Consider the following 24223-nt stretch of genomic DNA (forward strand, 5'->3'; position numbering starts at 1 on the left):
AATTTTGTGTTTATGTGTTTTGCACCTACTTCACAGCTCAAAAAAGTGCTCTAACTGCTATATTTACATGTAGCATGTTTTGTTTCACAGGAAGGATTTGTTGTGAGTAATTGTATTGTTTCATTTCAGGGTTGGGGTATGTACGCTCAACTCCTCATTGATCTCTTCAAGTTCCTCGCTCCTTTCCTGCGGAATGCAGAGCTTGCCAAACCAGTCACTCTGTTGTACAAAGGAACATTACGTGTGTTACTAGTGTTGCTCCACGATTTCCCGGAGTTCTTGTGTGATTATCATTATGGCTTCTGTGATGTCATCCCTCCTAACTGCATTCAGGTAAAGTATAGAAATTGTAACACTGAAGAATATCTTAATAAATAACTGAAATGCTTCATAGGACAGTAAGGCTATCTTTGTAACAGTAATTTCAACAAAGCTACAGAACAATTGTTAAACTAAGAAATTTTAATTAAAATTATGTGAAGTCATTCTTCCTGTACATATCCACATCCACTTTACACTCTGTTATCGTAGGGCTGAGCTAATACCATTTTGAGCTGATTGTTATCGTAGGGCTGAGCTAATACCATTTTGAGCTGATACAAATGCTTGAATGTTGAAACAATACGATGTTATTCAAAATATTGATCAGTATTAAAATGTAAGTATTCCACTGCAAATTTAATTTTTAAACCAGAATTTTCCTTTAATTGTTCAAAAAATTGAAAAATATAAAACATTTAATCACAAAATCTTTTTCCTTCACAGAATACAGTGAAAAATAAGGAAAATTTTGAATGTTGCATATTTATATCTATATAAAAAAAAACAGGAATAGGATCAGAAAAGGTGCCAGAAGGGCGGATAAATACAAATGATGAGGGAGACAGTAAACACTTATCACACAAAGAGAAATAGTTCTATATTTCGCGATATATGTTGCATTTTCAACGTAGAAAAAGATAGATCGGCATCACACAGAGTAGAGACACAGAATACTGACCGTAGAGACAGAAACAGTTGATAGAGAACAGAAAGTACTTTAACCAGTGTTTACTGTAAGGTGGGTGGGTAGTTTCAGGGAGGAGAGGAAAGTGTTACTGGTTGACTAGGTTGAGTCCGGGGTTGTATAGTGGCGTGCATGCCTGCTATATAGGCCCTTTCCCATCACCTGCTGAAAGATGTGTCAGAGTGGAGGGGTAAAAGATGGATGACTGCAACACGGAAACAGTTATTGAAGGTGGTGTTATGGCTGTTGGTGTGGATGGCAACTGTGAAATTGGAGTTTTGGGTGGGGGAACGGTGATTATTGATCCTGAAGTTCAAGGGGGTGGAGGTTTCGCCTAAGTAGAAGTTGCCGCAGATTTGGCAGATGAGAGTGTAAATCAGGTTGGATGAGTGGCAGGTGCCCTTAGGGTGAAGGGTGAACTCACCTGCCGCTGTGGGGATCAGGAGGGTGGCGGAGGTGATAAGTATGGGGCAGGTCTTGCATCTGGGTTTGTTGCACCTGTGAGCTGGGGGGAGTGGTGTGGAAGGGGTGGGAGTGTTTCGGACCAAGATGTTTTGGAGGTTGGGGGGGGGGGGGGGTGACAACCCTCGGTTTATCCCAAAAGATGTCTCTGGTGTCAGGATCGCTGTGCAGGATGGAGAGGAGGGAGTGGAGGGTATGTCTGATTTTCGTAATGTGGGGTTGGTATTGGGTGATCAGAGTTGGAGGGTTGGTTTTGGGTTGTTTGATGCGGTTGTGGGAGTTGGCTCTGGTGATTTGTTTGTTGATGAGGGAGGAGGGGTAGCCACGGTTGGTTAGGGCTTGGTGGAGACGTAGGTTGTAGTTTTGGCAGAATGAGGGGGATGAGTTGAGGCGCTGGCCTCTGAGAGCAAGGGAAAATGGGATGGCTTTTTTGGTGTGGTAGGGGTGCGAGCTGGAGTAGTAGAGATACTGGAGGTGGTTGGTCGGTTTGATGTGTATGGAAGTTACCAAGTGGTCTCCCGCAATGTGGATGTCCAGGTCTAGGAAGGTCACTTGGTCTTTGGAGTGGAACCAGGTGAATTTGAGGGTAGTGAAGTCGTTCAGTTGGTTTAGGAATGTAGTGAGTGTTATGTAACATTTTTGCAGATCCCATGAAACGCAAATTCTGAAAAAGTATCAGTGAATAAATTTCATCTGATACCAACACCACTGGTATTGGCTCAGCTTTAATTACACTGGGGAACAGTGAAATTGCGGCACAGTGTTTGAGAGCTAATTTAGGGCAATTTCATGCTGCTGAATAATGATATAATAATATATTTCCTGAATTGGCTCTAATTTATGAAATAAATGCAACTAAACCAAAATGGCGGAAACATAAGACATACATATAAATGAACTTCCAACAACAATTTAATATTTCTTTTTGTGATTACAATCATTATTATAAAAATAAATTTATATAGGCCTATGATCAAAATAATTAAGAAAATATGTACACAATGAAGTACCAAACTATGTGAAACGTTTTCTATACGATTTCCTGCTGTATTGCTTTTGAGGACAATCCCTCTGTAAGCTCCAACAGTAGTCGGCCATCACGTGGCGATCCCACCGTTCCTGGTACCTTTCTTCCATTATCCTTATATCCTGATGGAACCTTTCTCCCCGTTCTTCACTAAAAATCACCAACGTTCTCAGGGAATCTGTCAATGTGGCTATGTAGAAAATGTATCTTCACACTCATATTAGCTCCCAATTTCTCAAAAATTTTCAACATATTTCCAACTATATCGGGGTACTTTTCTGCTCTGTGATTCCCCAGAAAGTTTTTGACGACGGACACAAAGCTCAGTCAGGCCTCAGATTCGATGTAAGACATGTAAGTTGTAAAATTGGCATCATTTATGAGTGTACGAATTTGTGGTGGTCCGTCAAAGATTCCTGCCTTCAATTCTTCAATACTTAGTCCTGGAAAAGTGTGGCATATATGTATATTTGAAACAATCACCACTTGTATCTAAGGCCTTGACAAACTGTTTTATCAACCCAAGTTTAATATGCAGTGGCGGAAGGATGATTTTGTTCCTATCTATCAGCGGTTCATGAATGATATTAGCTTTTCCCACTAATATTTTCCCTTGGGGGCCAAACTTTTATCGTCCAATGCTTTTCTCTAGCACGACTATCCCACAAACATAGGAAACAGGGATACTTTGTGTACCCACTTTGCTGTCCTAGTAAAAAAATCACCATCTTCAAATCCACACACACGAGCCACTTATGTTCAGCATATTCAATTTTTTTCTAAAACCATTTTTATGTTTTGGTATTCTTCCTTAAGCTTTGTTGAGTGTCCGATATATTGCCTAGCAATGCTTCATAAGTTGCCTAGCAACAATTTTCAAATAAATAAATAAGTTTATTATGGGAATTTCAGCCCATTTTCAAATTTTGATATTACCGAGAAAAGCGTAGAGTAATTTTACCTCCTACATTTTCCATGGTGTGTTTATTTTTATAACTGGAGTCAATTCAACTGAACCAATCATACAATTGGCAATAACAGCTGTTTTGTGTGCTGAAACTGTTATTAAACTTTATGCCGCAAAATAAAATCTTTTTTTTGTTCCCCAGTGTTATCTTTCTTCCTCTCTCTCTCATGTCCTATGTCAGTGGTATTCAACCTTTTTTCTCCACGTACCCCTAAAGAAACTTTTCCATGCAAGCATGTACCCCCCCCCCTTTCCCCGAGTTATCCTTAATTCAGATTATACATAACTACATCTAAAATAAATTATGCAAATCATTACCTATTAAATAATACAGTTTTACTATAAAAAGGAGAATTATAAAATAAAGAAAAATTACGGGTATAGCAAAAATATATTATGAACTTTAATATTTGTTACCTGTTAATGAGATGGCTGAGCTTGTTTTCTGCACACCACCTCCTCGATTTGTGGCTGAATCTTCGTTAGTGCAAGTATCAGTGGTGATTCTGGATTCAGGCGATTTCTGTGTTTCATTTTGATGGCTGTCAATGCAGAAAAACCCTGCTCACACAAATAAGTGAAGGGGAAGAGAAGAAGGCGTGTGATGGCAGTGTCACTAAGGTCAATATACTCTTTGTGTGCGTAACACCAGAACTCTCAAATAGACACATTTTCGAATTTTATTTCAAGTGATCTATCAGTGGACATTTCCAGCAGACTTTCTTTTAATTTTACAGGAAGATCAGAGGAATTGATGGCGGTGGTGGAAAACTGATTGGTAATCCAATCTTGTGTGTCATCGTCTTTCTCAATTTCTGGAAAGTATTTAAAAAACTGTTACCAGTGATTTTCGAGGTGGAATTTGAATATTTCCAGAAGTTCACCAGCAATACTGGTGAACTTCTTAGTGAACAATTTAGTCCACAATATTCCAACACAGTTGGAAAAACTGCAAGATTTCCTTCATTAACGCAATCAATCCAAAGTAAGACTTTCTCATAAAATCCCTTCACTTTCTCATGGGTTTTAAAAATATTTTTGTCGAAACCTTGGAGTTGAAGATTGAGATCATTGAATTTGTTGAATACTATATCCGTCAAGTAAGCTAGTTGGCAAAGCCACTGTTCATTCTCAAAATACGTCACCAGATCGGATTTTAATTTTGAAAGGAAACATTTTACCTCATTTTTCAGTTCAAAATGGTGAGTCAGTATGCATCCTCGCGATAACCACCGCACCTCGGTGTGCATTAACAGTTGAGTGTGTGCAGATCCCATCTACTCGCACATTTTTATGAAAATACGGGAGTTAAGTGCACGCGACTTAATTAAGTTGACTACTTTTACAGCAATGTTCAGCGTTTCGTGTAAATCAGGAGTAATTTTTGTCGGGACCAAATTTTCTCTGTGTATAATGCAATGTTCCCAGATTATTTGAGGGTTCATTTGGCGAATATGATCAACAAAATGGTTTTCGGACCTGTCAGTGAAGCAGCATCATCTGTGGACAAACTTACACACCAGTCCCATGACAAATTTAATTCTAATGTTATGAAATTATTAAGAATTTTAAAAATATCCTCTCCCTTTGTATGTTCTGGTAATTGTTTACATCCCAGAATTTCATCACTAATAGCACATTTCTTAACGGCAAAATACCGAACATATGTAAGTAGCTCGGCATCATCGGAGACACCCACCGATTCATCGATTTGAATCGCAAATCTTTTGTCCATTTTAATGCTTTCTACTATTTGCTCAACAACATCATCTGCCATGTCATGAATTCTACGCCCTACACTTGTGTCAAAATTGGGAATTGTTTTTATTACGTTGGCGGAATTTTTGTGTAACATTTTATCAGCTATAATGAAAGTGCCAGGAATGATAACAGATTCAACCGTGGTGTAGGGTGATTTATTTTTGGCAACTAACAACGCTAACTCATACGATGTTTGCAGTGCCACCTTTGTTGATAATGTAAAATTCTGTATTACATTTGAACTTTTACCTAAATTTTCCGCTTTCCGCCTTGTAACGTGCAAGTTGCCGGATGCTTTTATTCTATTGGGGCGAACTGGACCTCTTTTGTTACAACAATTTCCAAGAGTCGTGGATCGAAATTGTGTGCATCTCGGCATACGTCACAAAATCAAAATGGGGGAGTGATTTAGAGATGGGAGCGTAACAGCATTTATAAGTGTATTCCCAAACAATTGTTAATGCATATAATATCCAAGGGATGAAACAGTATTCCCCAATTAAGTCTTCAAAAATGCGTTGCGCAAACCCTGCAAAATAATTATGTCACTAAACTATTACTACACAATTTCAAGCAATCTACAAATCGCTAACTACTGTACCATACACTCTCTTACGTACTAGACAGAGTATTAGCCCGTAGCAAATTGGGAAGGTACTTAAAGTAAATTGTATCAACAGAAAGTCAAAGATTCAATTTTAACAATTTAATAACAATAGTGTAACTCATTTTTGGCATTCTAACAATCAACAATGATTTTTAAGCGTAAACTGCTCAGTAATAATCAATGAATTCAACAACAAATTCAAAAGTGACAATGCATCAAAAGTAAGTCAAAAAAGCATATAATTTATTTTAACTCACGTATATGTCCAAGTTTTAAGTTTCTTTCATTTTTTTTTTGTTAATCAAAAAAACGTTCATTTCATCATTAATAATAAATAACTACTGATTGTTCGTGATCACAGATTCATAAAAAATGGGCGAAAACCACCTTTTTGAAAAGAAATAAACGTCTACAAGAAATTACAAAAAATCTTATTGGTACGTACAAAAAGGTTCTACCCCATTAGATGCTCATTCCCAAATTAAGTGTTACATTGCCTCGTTCAATTTAACAAAGTTTTAACAAAGTTTTAACCAAGTCTAAACGACCAAAAGGGGGAAATGTGAGGAGAAATGACGTTAGCGGAAACTTCGTCGCGATTACCTAATGTACCTTTTTGCGACGTGTCTTACAAAAAATGCCAACCGTTGCTCCAGTTAATACAAATGTGAATGCAAGCACATTGCAGAATAACCAATATGATACACTATTTTGCATCCGCGTATTTTGCGTTCTTAATTTATCTAATTAAAGTGAGGGACACGTATTGCGGTATCGTCGTGAACAGTTATTTTACCTCAAGCCGTATTCAGTTCTCAATTGCGCGAATTTTCGCCTTTTTGGACAAAGGAAAGTTTATTTCTGTAATATGGCGCACTTCGTAAGCAACTCTCACTTATCGTGCTCGAATATTGAACTCATGCTTTTTTTGTGTGTGTGCCGCGCTTCTATTTCACCACTAATATAACAAATCCACTTGTTGCCTACCTTGATTTTGCATGTTGCCACTCTCGTAGTCCAGGAAAAAGGGGGTGCACAACTTCCTTCACTTTTTGGTAGTCAAATCCTCGTTGATCAGCGTGCTCCTTGATTGGATTCCAACGCAGTACACCTTTTTACTTGACCATATTACTCCTAAATGCAGACTGTCGAAATGGCCTTTTTTCACGATCCGCGTGTCCTTATTCCAACACGAAACGTAATTTAAGAAATAGTACTTAGCACCTTTACAACAAATGTTCCGAAACTGTATTTACTGGATCGCTTGCAATTCATCGCGTGTTATACGTAACGTGATGCAGAACGTCAAAGTTCAAAGTTTAGTTACCGATGATGCATTAAAAGCGTATCGAAAGAGTAGTCGACGGAACCAAACGCAAAACACGACTGTTTGTACCACTGCGTGCACATGTCAGCTGCCCTTCCTTCCGTTGATTTCCCGGTCGGGGTGTGGTTTTATGATTTGATAAGTCGAGAGTGATTATAGGAGCCATCTGTCGTAAATCATGAGAATTAAGTCATGAGCGATTCTACATCGCTTATTTTTGAGCGGAGCATGACTTTTCAACAAAGTTGGAAGTTGTAAGATTTTTGCTAAGGTACTTGCAACAAATCGTTACAAATTCTCCCCCCACTGGCAATGGAAAAAACAAAATCCCCCGCATGAGCATCTTTACAAAAATTGAACCTCTAACTTGTTTGTATCAAGCAAACAGATATGAAGAATTTGAAATATTCAAGAATTAGAATGATTTACGATCAAATATACAATATTAATAAAATGATATAAAGAAGATATATAGATAAAACCTAGGAATTATCAACCAATATAAATATAAGAACAAATATATATACATGATAAAAGTTAATAAGATATACACAAAAGGAACCAAACGAGTAATTACACTTTCACGAATGACTAGATGCATAGTAGACATTGATTATATAAACCTGCATATAAATAGAAAATCACACAATTGCATTGTAATAATATAAATATATATATATATATATATATAAATATGATTTGTTGGTTCTGAAAACAAAAACAAAACAAGAAAAGACCTAGAATATACATTTTTGAATACTTCCATTTATAGAATCTTCATAAGAACAAAGGTTTTGCATACACGATGACCAGAAAATGATGCAAATGGAGTCATAATCGTATGTTGTCCCAAAATATGCCAGGAATCAATTTGGTAAAGAAGATTTTGATGAATGTTTCCTCCGAAAAAATACATGAAAAGAAAAAGAATCTAAAATTAAAGTATTGAAAAGAAGAGGGGATAGGAAAGAATGGAGGAAATATTGATGTTACTGAGACATTTACGGAATGAGCATCTTTACAAAGTTATTAAATAACATGGTGGAACATATATGCAAAAATAAGTAAATGTAATGTTAAAGTCCAAATCAACAAGTATATTATCAATTATAAGATGCAATGGAATGAAAATTGATTTTTTTTTTGCAAATTGTATGTAAATCATATGATGAAAATAACACTATCAAATATATATTATGAAAAAGAACACATGTACATATTACACAATAAATATCCTAATTTTCTCATAGAAAAACTCATATCTATACACTGGAATGGTCAAAAACAGAGCATTAATTTTGCCAAAAAAATTATTATATGTAGAATGCAACATTAACAACAAGAACACTCTTATAAACATCTTATCAAAACTTGGGTTGCATAATTTCAAATACAGTCAGTACCCGTAAGTCAAGGTTGCGTACGCATTCTGGAAAGTCTTAGTCGACAAGAATGTACTTTGTGTCCAGCTTTACGGCAGAATGAACAAATTAATGGTGGTTGAGGTCTATTTAATGGTGGTGGAGTATTTTGAACAAATCGAGCATCTTGAGTGTGAGGAAAAGAAACATGAGGTAAACGTGGATTACGGTTGTCATAGAACTTCTGCATTTCCATGGGAGTAATTTCTTGTACCATACTTAACAACTCCGGCATGGAACGAGGACGGGAGAAGAATAATAAGCAAGCAGTAGTAACCGCATTAAGATGTTGCAAAATGAAGGTCACGAGAATAGAATCCTCCCAATTAAGTGCTAAGGCCTGTGCAGAATTGTTGACATCTGATACGTAAACATGTAAAGTTTCGTTAGGATACTGAGAACGTTTTACATGATGATCAACTAAGGTGGAATAGAGGGACATCGGTACAGACTGACGCCAAACGTAAACCTTAATGTCCCACCAAGACATATAAGTCGGCAAAATTGATAACCATAATGAGTTAAAAACTCCCTTGGTACGTCGTAAGACGTTTCGCAAAATCCATTGGAGGGGAAATTGCTGAGATGTCACTAAACAGTGTAAAGCCTTCATGAAGGCGAATAAAACATCATGAGTTTGTCCATCACAGATTGGTATGTCATCAATCGCAAAATTGAGATTACGGATGTCCATTTTCTTCTCCAGTGAATTAGCGCAAGATGGAAGCGTTAGATGGTTAGGGACAACCGACGCTTGCGGAGAAGGCGAGGCAGAAGATATAGGGTGTGGGATTGCAGTTGACAAAGTTACTAGTGGGTTACTATAAGTGCAATTAGTATTCGCCCCAGATGCCTGGACTAAAGATGGAACAGGCCGCGTGAATGTCAAAGGAAAAGGAGAAGGATAAGAGGATGGAAAATAAGGACCTTGTAGAGGTGGAGGGTTTGGGAGCGAAACAGAATCCATTGGAGACACGATAGTCACGTCTTCCTTAATGGGAGAATCCGGGGGTGCCATGGTAAAAAAAAAAATATATTGATACGTTACAAAATTTCAACGGTATGAATTCAATTACAAAATCCCCAAAACTTTATCTGTTAGGATTGATTAAAAAAAATTGACAACTTTCAAAAAAAAAATTTATGTCTGTCCCCAAAAAAATTTTCCAACCAAAGCTCTGCTGCCAGAAATTTTGTAACGTGCAAGTTGCCGGATGCTTTTATTCTATTGGGGCGAACTGGACCTCTTTTGTTACAACAATTTCCAAGAGTCGTGGATCGAAATTGTGTGCATCTCGGCATACGTCACAAAATCAAAATGGGGGAGTGATTTAGAGATGGGAGCGTAACAGCATTTATAAGTGTATTCCCAAACAATTGTTAATGCATATAATATCCAAGGGATGAAACAGTATTCCCCAATTAAGTCTTCAAAAATGCGTTGCGCAAACCCTGCAAAATAATTATGTCACTAAACTATTACTACACAATTTCAAGCAATCTACAAATCGCTAACTACTGTACCATACACTCTCTTACGTACTAGACAGAGTATTAGCCCGTAGCAAATTGGGAAGGTACTTAAAGTAAATTGTATCAACAGAAAGTCAAAGATTCAATTTTAACAATTTAATAACAATAGTGTAACTCATTTTTGGCATTCTAACAATCAACAATGATTTTTAAGCGTAAACTGCTCAGTAATAATCAATGAATTCAACAACAAATTCAAAAGTGACAATGCATCAAAAGTAAGTCAAAAAAGCATATAATTTATTTTAACTCACGTATATGTCCAAGTTTTAAGTTTCTTTCATTTTTTTTTTGTTAATCAAAAAAACGTTCATTTCATCATTAATAATAAATAACTACTGATTGTTCGTGATCACAGATTCATAAAAAATGGGCGAAAACCACCTTTTTGAAAAGAAATAAACGTCTACAAGAAATTACAAAAAATCTTATTGGTACGTACAAAAAGGTTCTACCCCATTAGATGCTCATTCCCAAATTAAGTGTTACATTGCCTCGTTCAATTTAACAAAGTTTTAACAAAGTTTTAACCAAGTCTAAACGACCAAAAGGGGGAAATGTGAGGAGAAATGACGTTAGCGGAAACTTCGTCGCGATTACCTAATGTACCTTTTTGCGACGTGTCTTACAAAAAATGCCAACCGTTGCTCCAGTTAATACAAATGTGAATGCAAGCACATTGCAGAATAACCAATATGATACACTATTTTGCATCCGCGTATTTTGCGTTCTTAATTTATCTAATTAAAGTGAGGGACACGTATTGCGGTATCGTCGTGAACAGTTATTTTACCTCAAGCCGTATTCAGTTCTCAATTGCGCGAATTTTCGCCTTTTTGGACAAAGGAAAGTTTATTTCTGTAATATGGCGCACTTCGTAAGCAACTCTCACTTATCGTGCTCGAATATTGAACTCATGCTTTTTTTGTGTGTGTGCCGCGCTTCTATTTCACCACTAATATAACAAATCCACTTGTTGCCTACCTTGATTTTGCATGTTGCCACTCTCGTAGTCCAGGAAAAAGGGGGTGCACAACTTCCTTCACTTTTTGGTAGTCAAATCCTCGTTGATCAGCGTGCTCCTTGATTGGATTCCAACGCAGTACACCTTTTTACTTGACCATATTACTCCTAAATGCAGACTGTCGAAATGGCCTTTTTTCACGATCCGCGTGTCCTTATTCCAACACGAAACGTAATTTAAGAAATAGTACTTAGCACCTTTACAACAAATGTTCCGAAACTGTATTTACTGGATCGCTTGCAATTCATCGCGTGTTATACGTAACGTGATGCAGAACGTCAAAGTTCAAAGTTTAGTTACCGATGATGCATTAAAAGCGTATCGAAAGAGTAGTCGACGGAACCAAACGCAAAACACGACTGTTTGTACCACTGCGTGCACATGTCAGCTGCCCTTCCTTCCGTTGATTTCCCGGTCGGGGTGTGGTTTTATGATTTGATAAGTCGAGAGTGATTATAGGAGCCATCTGTCGTAAATCATGAGAATTAAGTCATGAGCGATTCTACATCGCTTATTTTTTGAGCGGAGCATGACTTTTCAACAAAGTTGGAAGTTGTAAGATTTTTGCTAAGGTACTTGCAACAAATCGTTACAGCCTGAAAAATTCAACTGGCTTGTCTTTATACTCGTTATGATTGGTTACCAAGTGTCTGTGAAGGAGGGATGGTTTCATACAGTTATTCGATAAAGTTTGATTACAAATAATGCAGAGGGGAAGAGGTGGATCACACGTATTCGATACAAATCCATATTTAATGCAAGATTCATTGTACTAATACCTGTATTTCACATTTTTCAAGATTTTAGACTTGTTCGTAGATGGTTCAATATTATTTTCAGTGATATCCGGTGGAGGAGGAAACGATTCTGCAGCATTTTTCACTGTTGGTGGTTCAACACTAGCGCCACTTCCACTTGTCTCACTGATTTTACGTTTTGCTCTTATAATGAATTTATCCATGATGCAACAGAAGCTAAAATCACCACACTAATAACGAAAAACTGAACGTAACTATAAAGAGAAAGAGAGGAGAAGAAACCGCACTTTCACACAACAGTCACGAAATAACACTGAACTCACCTTTCTCTCCCCACTTCCCTCTCTCTCTTTCTTTCTTTCTCCACTCCGTAACATAAATTCACAAACACTCCCATTATTGTCAGCCATTTGAACCAAACAATTCAAATACCATTCGGAGCACGATTAGCAATGAACACAGCTGCAAGATTTCATTGTTGCAAAGAGTAAACAAAAGCGATTCCTGGAAATAAGAGGATAATACAAGTTCTGAGCATAATAATAAATCAGAGTTAGAATCCTTTAGAGTGGTCGGTAGGGGAGTAACATAAAATCCTCAATCGATCCCCTTCTATATTTACTTTGAGGAAAATGTTGACAAAGAAATGTATATTTTCTTTGCTTCCCTTTATTACATTTTCAAGTTATCTCTGTCAGAAACAGTTCTCATTATTTATAATTATTTTAAATTGTGCGTACCCCCTAAAAAGTCTTCGCGTACCCCAGGTTGAATACCACTGTCCTATGTTCCTGTCATTCTTATGGGCATTTATGATAGGGAAATGGGAAGTAAATGGATGGAAACAATAGAAATCTGTTAAACAACATAGTGTAATTTTTAAGTTACAATTGAGATCAGAGTAATGTAATTTGCGGTAGTACTTAAAATGGCAAAAGTGATCATAATAACTTGAAGATAGAAAATGCTAAAACATATGGAATTCTTATATCAAGGAATGAGAATGCAAGGAAGATGTAATAATAATTCGTTGATAAATTGAAAAGTTATTTATAACCATATTCCATATTCTGGTTAAGGAATTAGATGTTCTGAAAATATAAGAATTCAAGTAAAGTGAACAATAGAATTTATGTCAATTGTAGATGTTATTAATGCCAGTTGCATATTTTTGTAATCAAGTGTATGAAGTTGTTTGAGGCAGGAGCGCCACTGTGAATTGGTAGACAAGTGTAGATCAGAGCTCTTGAAATCCTCATGACTCGAGCAAGATACGGACAAGGAAGTTCTGGTAAATACCGAGAAAATAGTACTCACTTTTTCTGCAAGACTGTTTTATTTGTAGTTCTATTAATTTCAGTGCCCTCTTCCACCATCCTCAGTGGAAGCACTCCAAGCAACAGTGCAACAAGTTCCAATGAGGATGGTGACAGTGGCCACTGAAATTAATAGAAATACAAATAAAACAGTTCCGCGGAAAAAGTACTATTTTATCGGTATTTATCTACTACCGCATCTCTCATTTCCCAATAATGAAGTGCTCGTTGCTAGACGTTAGACTGTGTACTGGGCAGTGTCTCGAGGTACTTGTAGAAAGCTGTAGGATACTTTAAATTACTTGTCTTGCATATAATAAATGATACATCAGGAAAGCTGAATTTTATTACTTCCCGTCATCATAAAGTTCATTTTCTCCTTCTTTTGCAGATGAGGAACTTAATTTTGTCTGCGTTTCCAAGAAACATGAGGCTTCCGGATCCTTTCACGCCAAACCTGAAGGTGGACATGCTCCCTGAAATAGCACATGCCCCAAGGGTACTGACAAATTTTGCCTCCATGATCCAACCAGTCAGCTTCAAGAAGGTGAGTGTTTACAGCCTGTGCAGCCTAATAAATGCTATCTTATCGTAATCCAGGATTTGACATGATGTGCATTGCAATTAATAAGTTTATAATAGCACATATACTTAAGAGACAGTGTTTGGATATTGACATATACCCAACACATTCAGCACAGGAACATTTTTGAAGTGAGATTCAAACACTTGTGTTTCCCTATGGTGATTGGAAGCAAGGACCCCGAGAACTATTCTAGGCTGGGTAACATGAAATTGTACCTCAGCTTGACTTAATAATAGTTCTCACCCTGAAGAAGTCCTAACAGAATATTTGAACAAAACGCTACCAGAGTTCAGTAGTTCATCATGCTGTGAGTGGTAACTTTTGGTTATGTTCATTTTTGGGAGCACCTGTTCTGACCAAAAACTAAAATGATATCTAAATATACATACCCGTCTGTCTTTCCATGTTGCTATCCGTGGAGGCAATTTGTGGACGGATCTTTGATGCTCGTGTTTCCATCTTTAAAATGTTTTACCCATCTCCTAACACTGCTAACCCCATGCATACATCTCCATACGCATCCTGAAGTATATTCTGAATTTCAGCAGCAGGAATTCCCTCTTTAACAAGGTATTCAATCACAGCACGTTGTCGAAACAAAACATCACTGTCTGCCATTTTGAAACAACTACACGCGATCAAAGCTAATGAAGTCACACTACCTCTACACGTTCAGTAAAGTCTGTAATATTTTGTGATGATTTACTTATTTTGCATGTATTGGTGGATTCTTAATTTTGAAAAATTGTTGCTAGTTACTTTCAGTATGCCCCTCATACAGCATAAATGAATAGAGGAAAATATAGACAACAGCATACTTTGTAAAGAGATTTATATATTTTACAGCATTTTTTTGGATCTAGTGATACAGACTGATCTGATACCACTTTCAGCCAGTACTCTTAACGATTCCCACCAGGAGACCTGGTTTGAATCCCAGCCTGGGTATGGGTGTTTGTGAGTGTCCATTCATCAATTTCATCACATCATCATTCATCCCCATCTTCACAACTAAAAGTGCACAAAAAGTAAAATAAAGCAAATCAATCACTCAATTGTGACAATTAAAATCAGTTCAAAATAATGATTAATATTAGTAGGTGAGTATTTCACCCCAGTTTTAAACAACAATTTACCAGAGTTTTGCTTCAAAAAATACTCAAGGATTACAACAGGATAATAAAGTACCTGCTATGTAATCAAAAAGTCCAGTTTTTCATACACTAATGGTGCAAAATAAATTAAACTCAAATTTTTCATAATTCCCAGGATAATTCGATATCGTGAAAATATTGCATGGCATTTTTGCTTACCCTGCAAATTCCGGAAAAGTATTGGTAAATAAAATCTACCCAATACTTTCCGATAACAGTACCATTGGCATCATCTTAGCCCTAGAAAATATCTTTTCTTTCTGCACATAGAATTCTATTGTTAGCATATAGGCATGTACTGCAACATTTGTTAACTACTTTCAGGATCTGGACTCCTACCTGAAAGCCCGAGCACCAGTGACATTCCTTTCGGAGCTCCGGCGGAACCTTCAAGTCTCCAATGAACCTGGCATGAGGTATAACATCCCCTTGATGAACGCTCTGGTGCTGTACGTTGGTACACAGGCAATCAACTACATTCGCAGCAAAGGCTTAACGCCCAACATGTCAACCATTACTCACTCTTCCCACATGGATATATTCCAAAATTTAGCTGTTGATTTGGACACTGAAGGTAAGTGTATTCTTTAAATTAAATTTGCTACCACTCCAGGTCAGTTATGACAAATTGCACACAATTATCCATGATAGGCCACAGAAACTTGTAATTTGTTGTGTATGTGCATTATTTATTATTTTTGTGTTTGTATGATTATTGGAGATGGGATAAATTAAAGGATAGTCTTATCTAATGGTATAGAACAATATATTCATGTTATTCATGATGGATGCGGTAAACGCAGTTTAAAATTAGTTATGTGAAATTTAAAAATTTCGATTTCCTCATTGCACAATTTAATAGTTAAATCCTATTAATTTCGAAGATCCTCTGTCTTCATTCATTAAGGGTATGGCGTCTGGAGTGGAGATGGTCCTTTGTTTGTTCCTGGGTGGCGGTAGTTGCAATTTCTCTCATTCGGCGTCGCAGGCGTGTGTATCCTGGTTTGTGTCGTCTGCTTCCTGTTGTCAGGTGGTGCTGCCTGGTGGTGGTTGGGCAGCTAGGTTCAGTGCTGGTTTCTGTTGGATGATAGCATGGGTTTCTATGACAGAGCCGGTTGTGTGAAGTATGGATACATATGGAGTGTTGAGAAAGGCCTGATTTTGGTGTCTTTTTTGGCATCTTTTACGTGTTCATTAATCCGTTCATGGACAGTGCGGATGGTTCTGCTAATGTAGATGTTGTGGCATTGGCATCTGGCCTTGTAGACACCAAGGGATGCAAGTTTGGGTAGGTAGTATCTCTTGAAGTTGGGTAGTGCTCTTCAGATTTGGGATGTGGGTTTGTGTGCCAGTCGGATTTTGAAGGGTTTGAGGGCTTTTGCAAATTTGCCTGATGTGGTGGGGTGGTATGGAAAAGCAATCCATTTGGGTTTGGGATTTTGGTTCGGGTTATCACTGTCTCGTGGGTGTCTGAGCTGGGCTTCTGCTTTTGCACACCACATGGATAGCTGGCATTCGGTGTAACCATTGTTTAGTCCTATTTCGGTTACGCATGCTATTTCATATTGGAGGTCGTCTTCTGTGCAGCTGTGTGTGAAGGCTCTTCTGTAGAAGTTCATCCATACTCCAGCTTTCTGTTTTGGTGGGTGGTTTAATTTGGCATGGATGTACTGGGTGGCCAAACCTGGTTTCCTGTATACGGATGTGATGAATTTGTCTTGGTGTCGTTGGATACTTAGGTCAAGAAAGTTTAGGTGGCCATTTTCTTCCCTTTAACGGTGAAATTTATTTGTTAGGATGAATGTTGTTGAGGGCAGTTAGGAGATGGTTTAAGTCCTCTTCTTGTTTGTAGATGAGTAGGGTGTAATCGGCATATCTTCTGTATCTTATATGCGCAAACTCTGGCTGGGTGAGTATTGACTTCTCTGCCACATGTAGCACAATGTTGGATAGGAGTGCAGAAAGAGTTGCCCATCGCTAGGCCTCCTGTCTGGAGGAAGAAACTGTCTTCGAACTGGAAATAGTTGTGAGTGAGGCAGGCTTGTAGGAGGTTGCAGATTTCATCTGTTACAAATAGGGGTGTGAATGGAGGAGTACATATCCACTTCGTCTATGCTGGCTAGTTTGCAGTTGTTGGCTTTGAGGAAGAAAGTGACTTTTTTTTTTTTTCTTTCTTTCTTTCTTCAAGGCTGTTTATAGGCAGTAGGTAAGTTTGTCATTGTGAGTGGTCAGTTTTTGGAGGAGCCATTTTGTCAGGTGAACACTGGATTGATTGAAGCTGGCCACTATGATTCTTACAGGAGTTCCTGGTTTATGAGTTTTGGGTATGCCGTATGCACAGGGAAGGCTGGGGTGGGTGTTGATTAATTTCTTCCTTTTACTTTCTTGGAGGAGGGTACAGTTCTCTATGGCTCGACGGATGGCTGTATTGTATCTGCTTGTCATGTTTCAGTTTTTTGAAGCCTTGAGAGTTTAGTTTTGAATGCATTTTGTCATTATTACATATTGATTGCCTTTGTCCAATTTTATGCACCAACATTTGTTGTCCTGTAGCCACTTTCGGAATTCCTGTGTTTTGTTCCTTAGTTTACTACGCACTGTGAGTTTATGATTGCCAGTAGATTTGGCAGGGTGGCTACTCACAGGGAATTCCAGGATTTATGTGTGAATTATTGGCTCTGGGAATTATGCATGATTTCTGCTTGAATTCTGTACATGTGAAAAATTGCAACTTTTAACAATCCCAATTGCATTGAATTTATGCATATTTATAAATTCCCTGAGGCAAGTTTTTCACAGTTTAGATTTTATTTTTATCGAGGAAGGAAAAGAAAAAGCTCCTTAGAAAATGAAATTGAATTCTCTCAATCCGTTTGCTTTGTTAGTGTCCTTGGCAGAACAGTCTACAATTGTATCTGACAGACGGAAGATTATTACAAGATACACGTAAAAATATCTTGAAGTTGATTTCTTTAAGTTGATTAGGCAAATTTGAAATTCTTATACAAATAACAATTTTTCGTAGGTTGCCATATCCCGTAACATTTGTGACCTGTGTTTGTAGATGTATTTCTAGTCTATGTGAAATGGCAAATGTAAACTCTGCACCTTAAATTAAATATTTGATACCGTTCAATTGAATTGAATTAGAATTTTTGGATACACTGCAATCGCACAGACTCTTTATATTGTTAATATTAGGGATGGGTTGATATGAATTTTTGGCCGATACCGATATAAAATTTACCGTTACTGATAACCGAATATTCTACCGATCCGATATAAAATTAGAAACGGCCCTTGAAGAACCTGAAAGGTTCATTGACCCTTGTTTCAAGGTGACTGCAGTGAAAAAGAAATTGCATATTTAGACATTTACTTTTTCAGAAAATAGGGCATGGAGATTATCCATAAAAATTACAACAACATGGCAGAATTTTGCACTAAAATATCAGATATTTATCGATATATCGGATTGGTAAAATAATCCGTAATTTTACCGATACACCGATATGGCTACATCGGCCGATACCGATAAGAGTACCGATTAAACGGTCCCATCCCTAGTTAATATATTTGTGTGGGTGGTGAGAGACTGTAATACCTAAGTTTGAAATACAGAAAATACCTGCTTGTACCCTTGAATTTTTGAAAAGTTTGCCTTGAAAACTGGGAATTATACTTGAATTTTATCATGGTCCTAGAGTGGCCACCTTGGTTGGGTATGTTGGCAGAGGATGATGGATACATAAGGCATACACACTCTGCATCTAGGTTAGTTTTCATTGCAATTTATTTTTTCAGCAGAGCAGATTAAGTCTAGGGAGGGGGAGTCCCTCCGTAGGTTGAATTTGAGGCCATGTTAGAGGAGGGAGTGAAATTCAGTCGGCACAGTGAGATTGATTATGGTGCTGGTGGGTTGGCGAGGGCCGGTGGTCGGGCACCAAGAGTTTGTAGTTTCTGTCTTAGGATCATTGTTTTCCTGTTTTGTGACGTTCTCAGAATGAAGTATATGTTTTGCTGAGCTTTTTTTCCAGTCGTTGTGGGTTATTCTTGGTTGTATGGAGTCACGGAGGGAAGCACATGTTTTTTGGAGTGATGCTATTTCGCGATGTTTGTCACTGATCACAGCACTTATTGCCCATTTTTCGGCATTGAACACGACCTTTTTAACACTCTTAACAGTTGGCAGGGGTTTTCCACTTGAGGAATTTTGGGGTCACTTCACTGTTCCTGCATGCCTTGAGGAATGCAATGTCCGCTTGCCAGGTTTGTATTTTCCCGATATTACGCTCTTATTCCCGCATTTCCTCCCGACCAGAAAAAGAAAAGATGCGATGCGCATACTCGACCCCCCCCCCCCCCCCCCAGCCACGCGGGGAACAGGAACTGCACTGCATCGAGCAGCATGACCCAGCCCCCCAACCACCACCCGGCTGCACCGCCGAACGGGAACAAACAAAAGCAGTGGCATGGTACCATCTCTGCTCCAAATGCCGTAGTGAATGAAGACTGAGGATCTTCAAAATTGATAGTATTTAACTATTAAATTGTGCAACCAACGTGGAAATCGAAATTTGTAAATTTCACGTAAGTAATATTCATGTTAGTTTATTGGCAAAATTTACAATAATAATAATAATCGTGATGAGATAATTCTATAAATAATATTTAACTTAGTGCAGAGCTCTGCTATTTTGTTGAATATTATTATTGTTATTATTATTATTTAATACAATTGCTGATACTTGAGCATTATCCAGTATATTTATAAATGATAATAATTATGAATATTCCATTTGAACTGTATCATGTCAATCTAGCAAAGTAAAATACCTTTGTAAATGTTACTGGTAGTGGTAAAATGTTTAGCTAATTTGTGTAATTTCACTGTTTATTTGTATTGCGATGTTACCAATTTCCTCTTGAAGTTATTTAGGATTCATAACTTTTGATTTGTGTATTTTCCAGGGCGATATCTTTTCTTGAATGCCATTGCCAATCAGTTGCGATACCCCAACAGCCACACTCATTACTTCAGCTGTAGTCTTTTGTATTTGTTTGCGGAAGCCAACACTGAGGCTATTCAAGAACAGATTACAAGGTAAGATGAATTTTCACACAACTTTATTCATATTTAAAGAGAACTAATTTTACTTGGCTTTTTAAGAATCCTAGTGAAAACACTTACTTTTCCACGAAACTATATGTACAGTGGAACCTCAATTTTATGTTTTTCAGGGGACCAAGCTGAGAAAACTGAAAATGCTGGAAAATTTAAAATCTGCGTTCCACTGTGTATATGTATCAGGGTGGGCCCAGCCCAGTTTTCCCCATGCGAGTTTTTTTCGGACAACCCACCAAAAAACCCTGTCAAAATGTTTTGTTTTTTTTTGTTTGTTTTTTCAGAAAATGTAAATTATTGCTCTAAATACCTGTGAGGTTCTAAGATTGTCAAATTGTTTTGGAAAACTTGTAAAGAAAAGGCTTAGAAGAGCTTATAATACTAAAAATAATGACTGTAGAGCAAGTCATAGTGGGTTTTTTCAGGCTATTTTCCCCAATTACCTTTACACCCTTCAGGAAGAGTAGAATCAAACTGTTGGACAAATATTTTATAACAGAATATGTTAACAGAAATGTAAAATAGTTTTTGATTCAGTCAACTATATCTTGTCCCAGCTATTTCTGCTGCGAAGGCTGGTAACTGCAGTCGCTCCCCCTGCCTTCCCTGTGCACGCAATCCAGGTCCCTTTAACATGTTCATTGGGGGAGCCGTCTTGCATCAGTACTTGCGCAGAGACTTCTTTTCATTTGTGTGCTCCAGAGACAGTTGGGACAGAGTATAAAGCAATACAAATTGAATGTTATGATACACTACCACCAGGGGGAAAATGTATTTCATTTTTAAAATACATATTTTTAAACATAACCTGAAAAAAAACAAATAAAACCCAGTTTTGCCTGGTTTTTTTGGGTGTTTTCGAAAAAACCTGGCCAAAATGCCAACCCTGATATGTATACTAGCTGATTCCAGCGTTGCCCGGGTATTTATTTATCCCGATCTTCTATTAGACAGGAAAATAATGAATTCTAACTATAGTGTAAAATGTAACAAATTTTATTTACAGGTATTTAAAAGTATAAGTACAGTAGAGAAATTATAAAGTAAAATCTTTCACAAATTCACTATAATTTTAATTAAACTCAAAACTTGATTATAAACAAATAAATAAATTGAACGGCATTGGGAGTGTCACTATTCATCTTAGCGAACCCGAAAGCTATAGGTTCCACACTAATATCAGTAGTTTTTTATTATTTTTATGTCACCCCCTTCCCACCCCCACCCCTAGAGGTACCAAGGAGGGGTCTTACCCCCACAGTATTTCTTTCCAGATTGCAAGTGATATGTGTACCAAGTTTGGTTGAAATCGCTCCAGGTGTTCGAGAGTTATGCCGGAACAAACATACATACATATATACACATACATACATTCATTTTTTTATATAGATGTATGTATGTTACATATTGATTATGGTATCTGCATAGAATTTGATTCCAGTGTTTTAATTTACTGTTACATCTTGAAGCATGAATAACGCTTCCAAAATTCCAATATCTAGCAACTTGTGTGTAACAATTTTTTTAATGGGCAAGAATTTTTATTTTTGTATGTATGACTGTGGATTAAGCAAATTCATATTTCTTTGAGGTTCTCAATTAAATGTTCACACAATTTCAGGAATACCCCTACACTATGTATTTCTGGTGTTTTAATTTTTTTTTTAATTCCATTGAAGTACGGTTCCATGTATCTATGTTGCATGTATCATCAAGATAGTCAGCATAATGTGTTGAAAATTGAAAATGTGGTAGAATATTTAAAATACCAATGAGTGCCTCCTATAGAGCGACCACAAGAAAAAAAACCTTGGACGAAAAGTCCCCGCGCAGCTTTTCCGTCTTCCGTTCAGCTCGGGCCGTAAGGTAGCATGGACCACCCCCCCCCCCTACCCCTCCACGTGGGAGTCCGGTGCACAGGAGTCGTGGGTCTGCGCAGGTTGCTTTGCTTGTGGTTCCACTATACCTCCCATGCATTTCTGTAACCAGTCATTCAAAATTTTGCTGACTGGATGCCACAGTTACCAGTAATCAGAAATAACATATTTGAAAAAGAGGAAAATTGGTGATCAACCATTTTCCACCTTGCACAACAGCCATCTAATTGGGCCTAGAATTTACTGCATTACTAATAAAGTAGTAATTTCCATGTTAGCTTCTTCTTAACATCTCTTAGTGATCAACGTGTACTTAATGCGAATTGCCTAAGTTACTACATTACATTTTCTTTTCCAGGGTTCTGCTGGAGCGGCTGATTGTGAACAGACCACACCCTTGGGGCCTTCTAATCACATTCATTGAGCTTATCAAGAATCCAACATACAAATTTTGGAATCATGAGTTTGTACATTGTGCTCCCGAAATTGAGAAGTAAGTTTATTTTTAATGTTCCCTGTTTAAATTTGCCATGATTAGCAGCAAGATTTTCATATGTCACATTAACTGATAAGGCAACATAATGCTAATTTTTAGTGCCATCTTCAGATTTTTATATTGTGAAGAAGTTTTTTCTACTTCAGAGGAAGTTAATGAACAAAACCAGGCTGAAGTTAATAGATTGTTTTGGTGAAAATAGGAACTTCAAATGCACAAAAAAACAGGCAGCGAACATGAAATTCCGAACTTGTAAATTAAGAATTAATAACTTCCCTGCTGAGGAATTGGTTGCTAAGTAACAGAATGAAAACTCAGCTAGTTAGGCTTATGGACGAAATGTAAAGGTAGTAAGTTCACTATGTTAGTTTCTGTAATGTTGAAATGCTTCCTTCCAAGGTATTGGGGACGTGAAATATGCATTCCATCCAGGGTTGCGCCGTAGTTGGGATTTTTAAAGCAACCTCTTTGCCAGAAGTAAATAGCCTGGGGGGGGGGGGGGGGTCACATCTAATATGTGTCTTAATACAATTTCAAAATTTGTATTATGTTGTGAGGATGGAAAGCAATACATACTGAGGTCCACTCCAGGGCTCCTTTCAGCCCATTTCTTGCACCGTCATTAGTTGTCTGTACATTTCGTGTTGATGCACTTTGCAACATACAACTCAGAAATTACTGATTTTAAAACCTCCTCCATTTTTTTTACACACATAACTTTAAAAAGAGAGTTGTACAAGCTTGTTGTTTGTAAAAAGAGAATAGTTGTGTTGCATCTGGTTAGCATCAAAGTGTGAGTCAGAAATATCTATCATTTCTTGTGATTCTGTTTTCAGTTCAACCTGAAAGGAAATGCCTTCTAGAGTGTATTGTGAGGATAGGCAAAGTACCAAAAGAAAATGGAGAAAGTAAAAATACCAAACATTTATTTATAGCCACTATAAAAATGCATTATTGAGCTTGAAACAACACAAAATGCATTTAAAACTTGAAGCCTATGTTTTACTGCAAAAGAATTTAAAAAAGGCAGAGGGAAAACTCTGCTCCCAATTCGTAGCTGTCCGCAACTCCTGGAACATAACCTGAATGACTAGGGTGCATGTCTGTAATGTGTGCAGTCACAGTGACAATTTGTGCAATCAATATCGACAGAGGCTAATTATAGTAGGGTGACAAAGAGGCCAAAACATCTCACTTCGTAGGAACGTCACTGCCACAAACGGCAACACTATTTTTCTGAAAGAGGTCATCATGGAGAGTTAAAAAAGTGATGTTGCCAACTTCATAACCTGGGACAGTGGCTGCCACATTGGATTGAAAATGGCAGCAGGTCAAATACACTTAGCTTGCTGTTTCTCATGATATTAACGTTACTATGCTACACAGACTTGCAAAACTGGTGTCATTCGAAAGAGAAAACTCCGATAAAGTATAAAATTACCATTAATCTTAAGTTTCATTCTTACCCGTTAAATATAGAAACAAAAAAACTTTCAAAGATAAATATTGTTCTTGCTCTCGAAATTGTATTTTGTTTCATAACATGGTAAATATCAATCAGATCGAATATATGGTTATGATAAAAAGTAAAGTACAGTTTCTCATGACTACGTTGCAAGTTGTTTGAGAAAGTTCTCTCTCTTAGTTCCGAAGTTATAAATCAAAACATATTTGTCGGCGTTGTATTACTTCATTCGGAAAGTTCCATCATGCAATAAAATGAAAAATAGAAATAGTAATATAATGACCTTTATAGGGGTGAGAATATATACATGG

General features: G+C 37.3%; 1 protein-coding gene across 6 annotated transcripts in view; it reads left to right on the forward strand.

Moving 5' to 3' along the window:
* LOC145998923 (CCR4-NOT transcription complex subunit 1-like) overlaps positions 1-22448 on the forward strand; it is a 133307-nt gene extending 110859 nt beyond the window's left edge. For all 6 annotated transcript variants that reach the window (XM_083135699.1, XM_083135701.1, XM_083135702.1 and 3 more), the window contains 5 exons: positions 130-333; positions 13601-13756; positions 15274-15523; positions 19921-20053; positions 22310-22448. In XM_083135699.1, the coding sequence (XP_082991825.1) occupies positions 130-333; positions 13601-13756; positions 15274-15523; positions 19921-20053; positions 22310-22448 (882 nt within the window). The remainder of the gene's footprint in view (positions 1-129; positions 334-13600; positions 13757-15273; positions 15524-19920; positions 20054-22309) is intronic.
* The last annotated feature ends 1775 nt before the right edge of the window (positions 22449-24223 follow it).

This window comes from Lepisma saccharinum, chromosome 14, assembly GCF_977018435.1.
Source record: "Lepisma saccharinum chromosome 14, izLepSacc3.1, whole genome shotgun sequence".
In the NCBI taxonomy this organism is placed as follows: Eukaryota; Metazoa; Arthropoda; class Insecta; order Zygentoma; family Lepismatidae; genus Lepisma; species Lepisma saccharinum.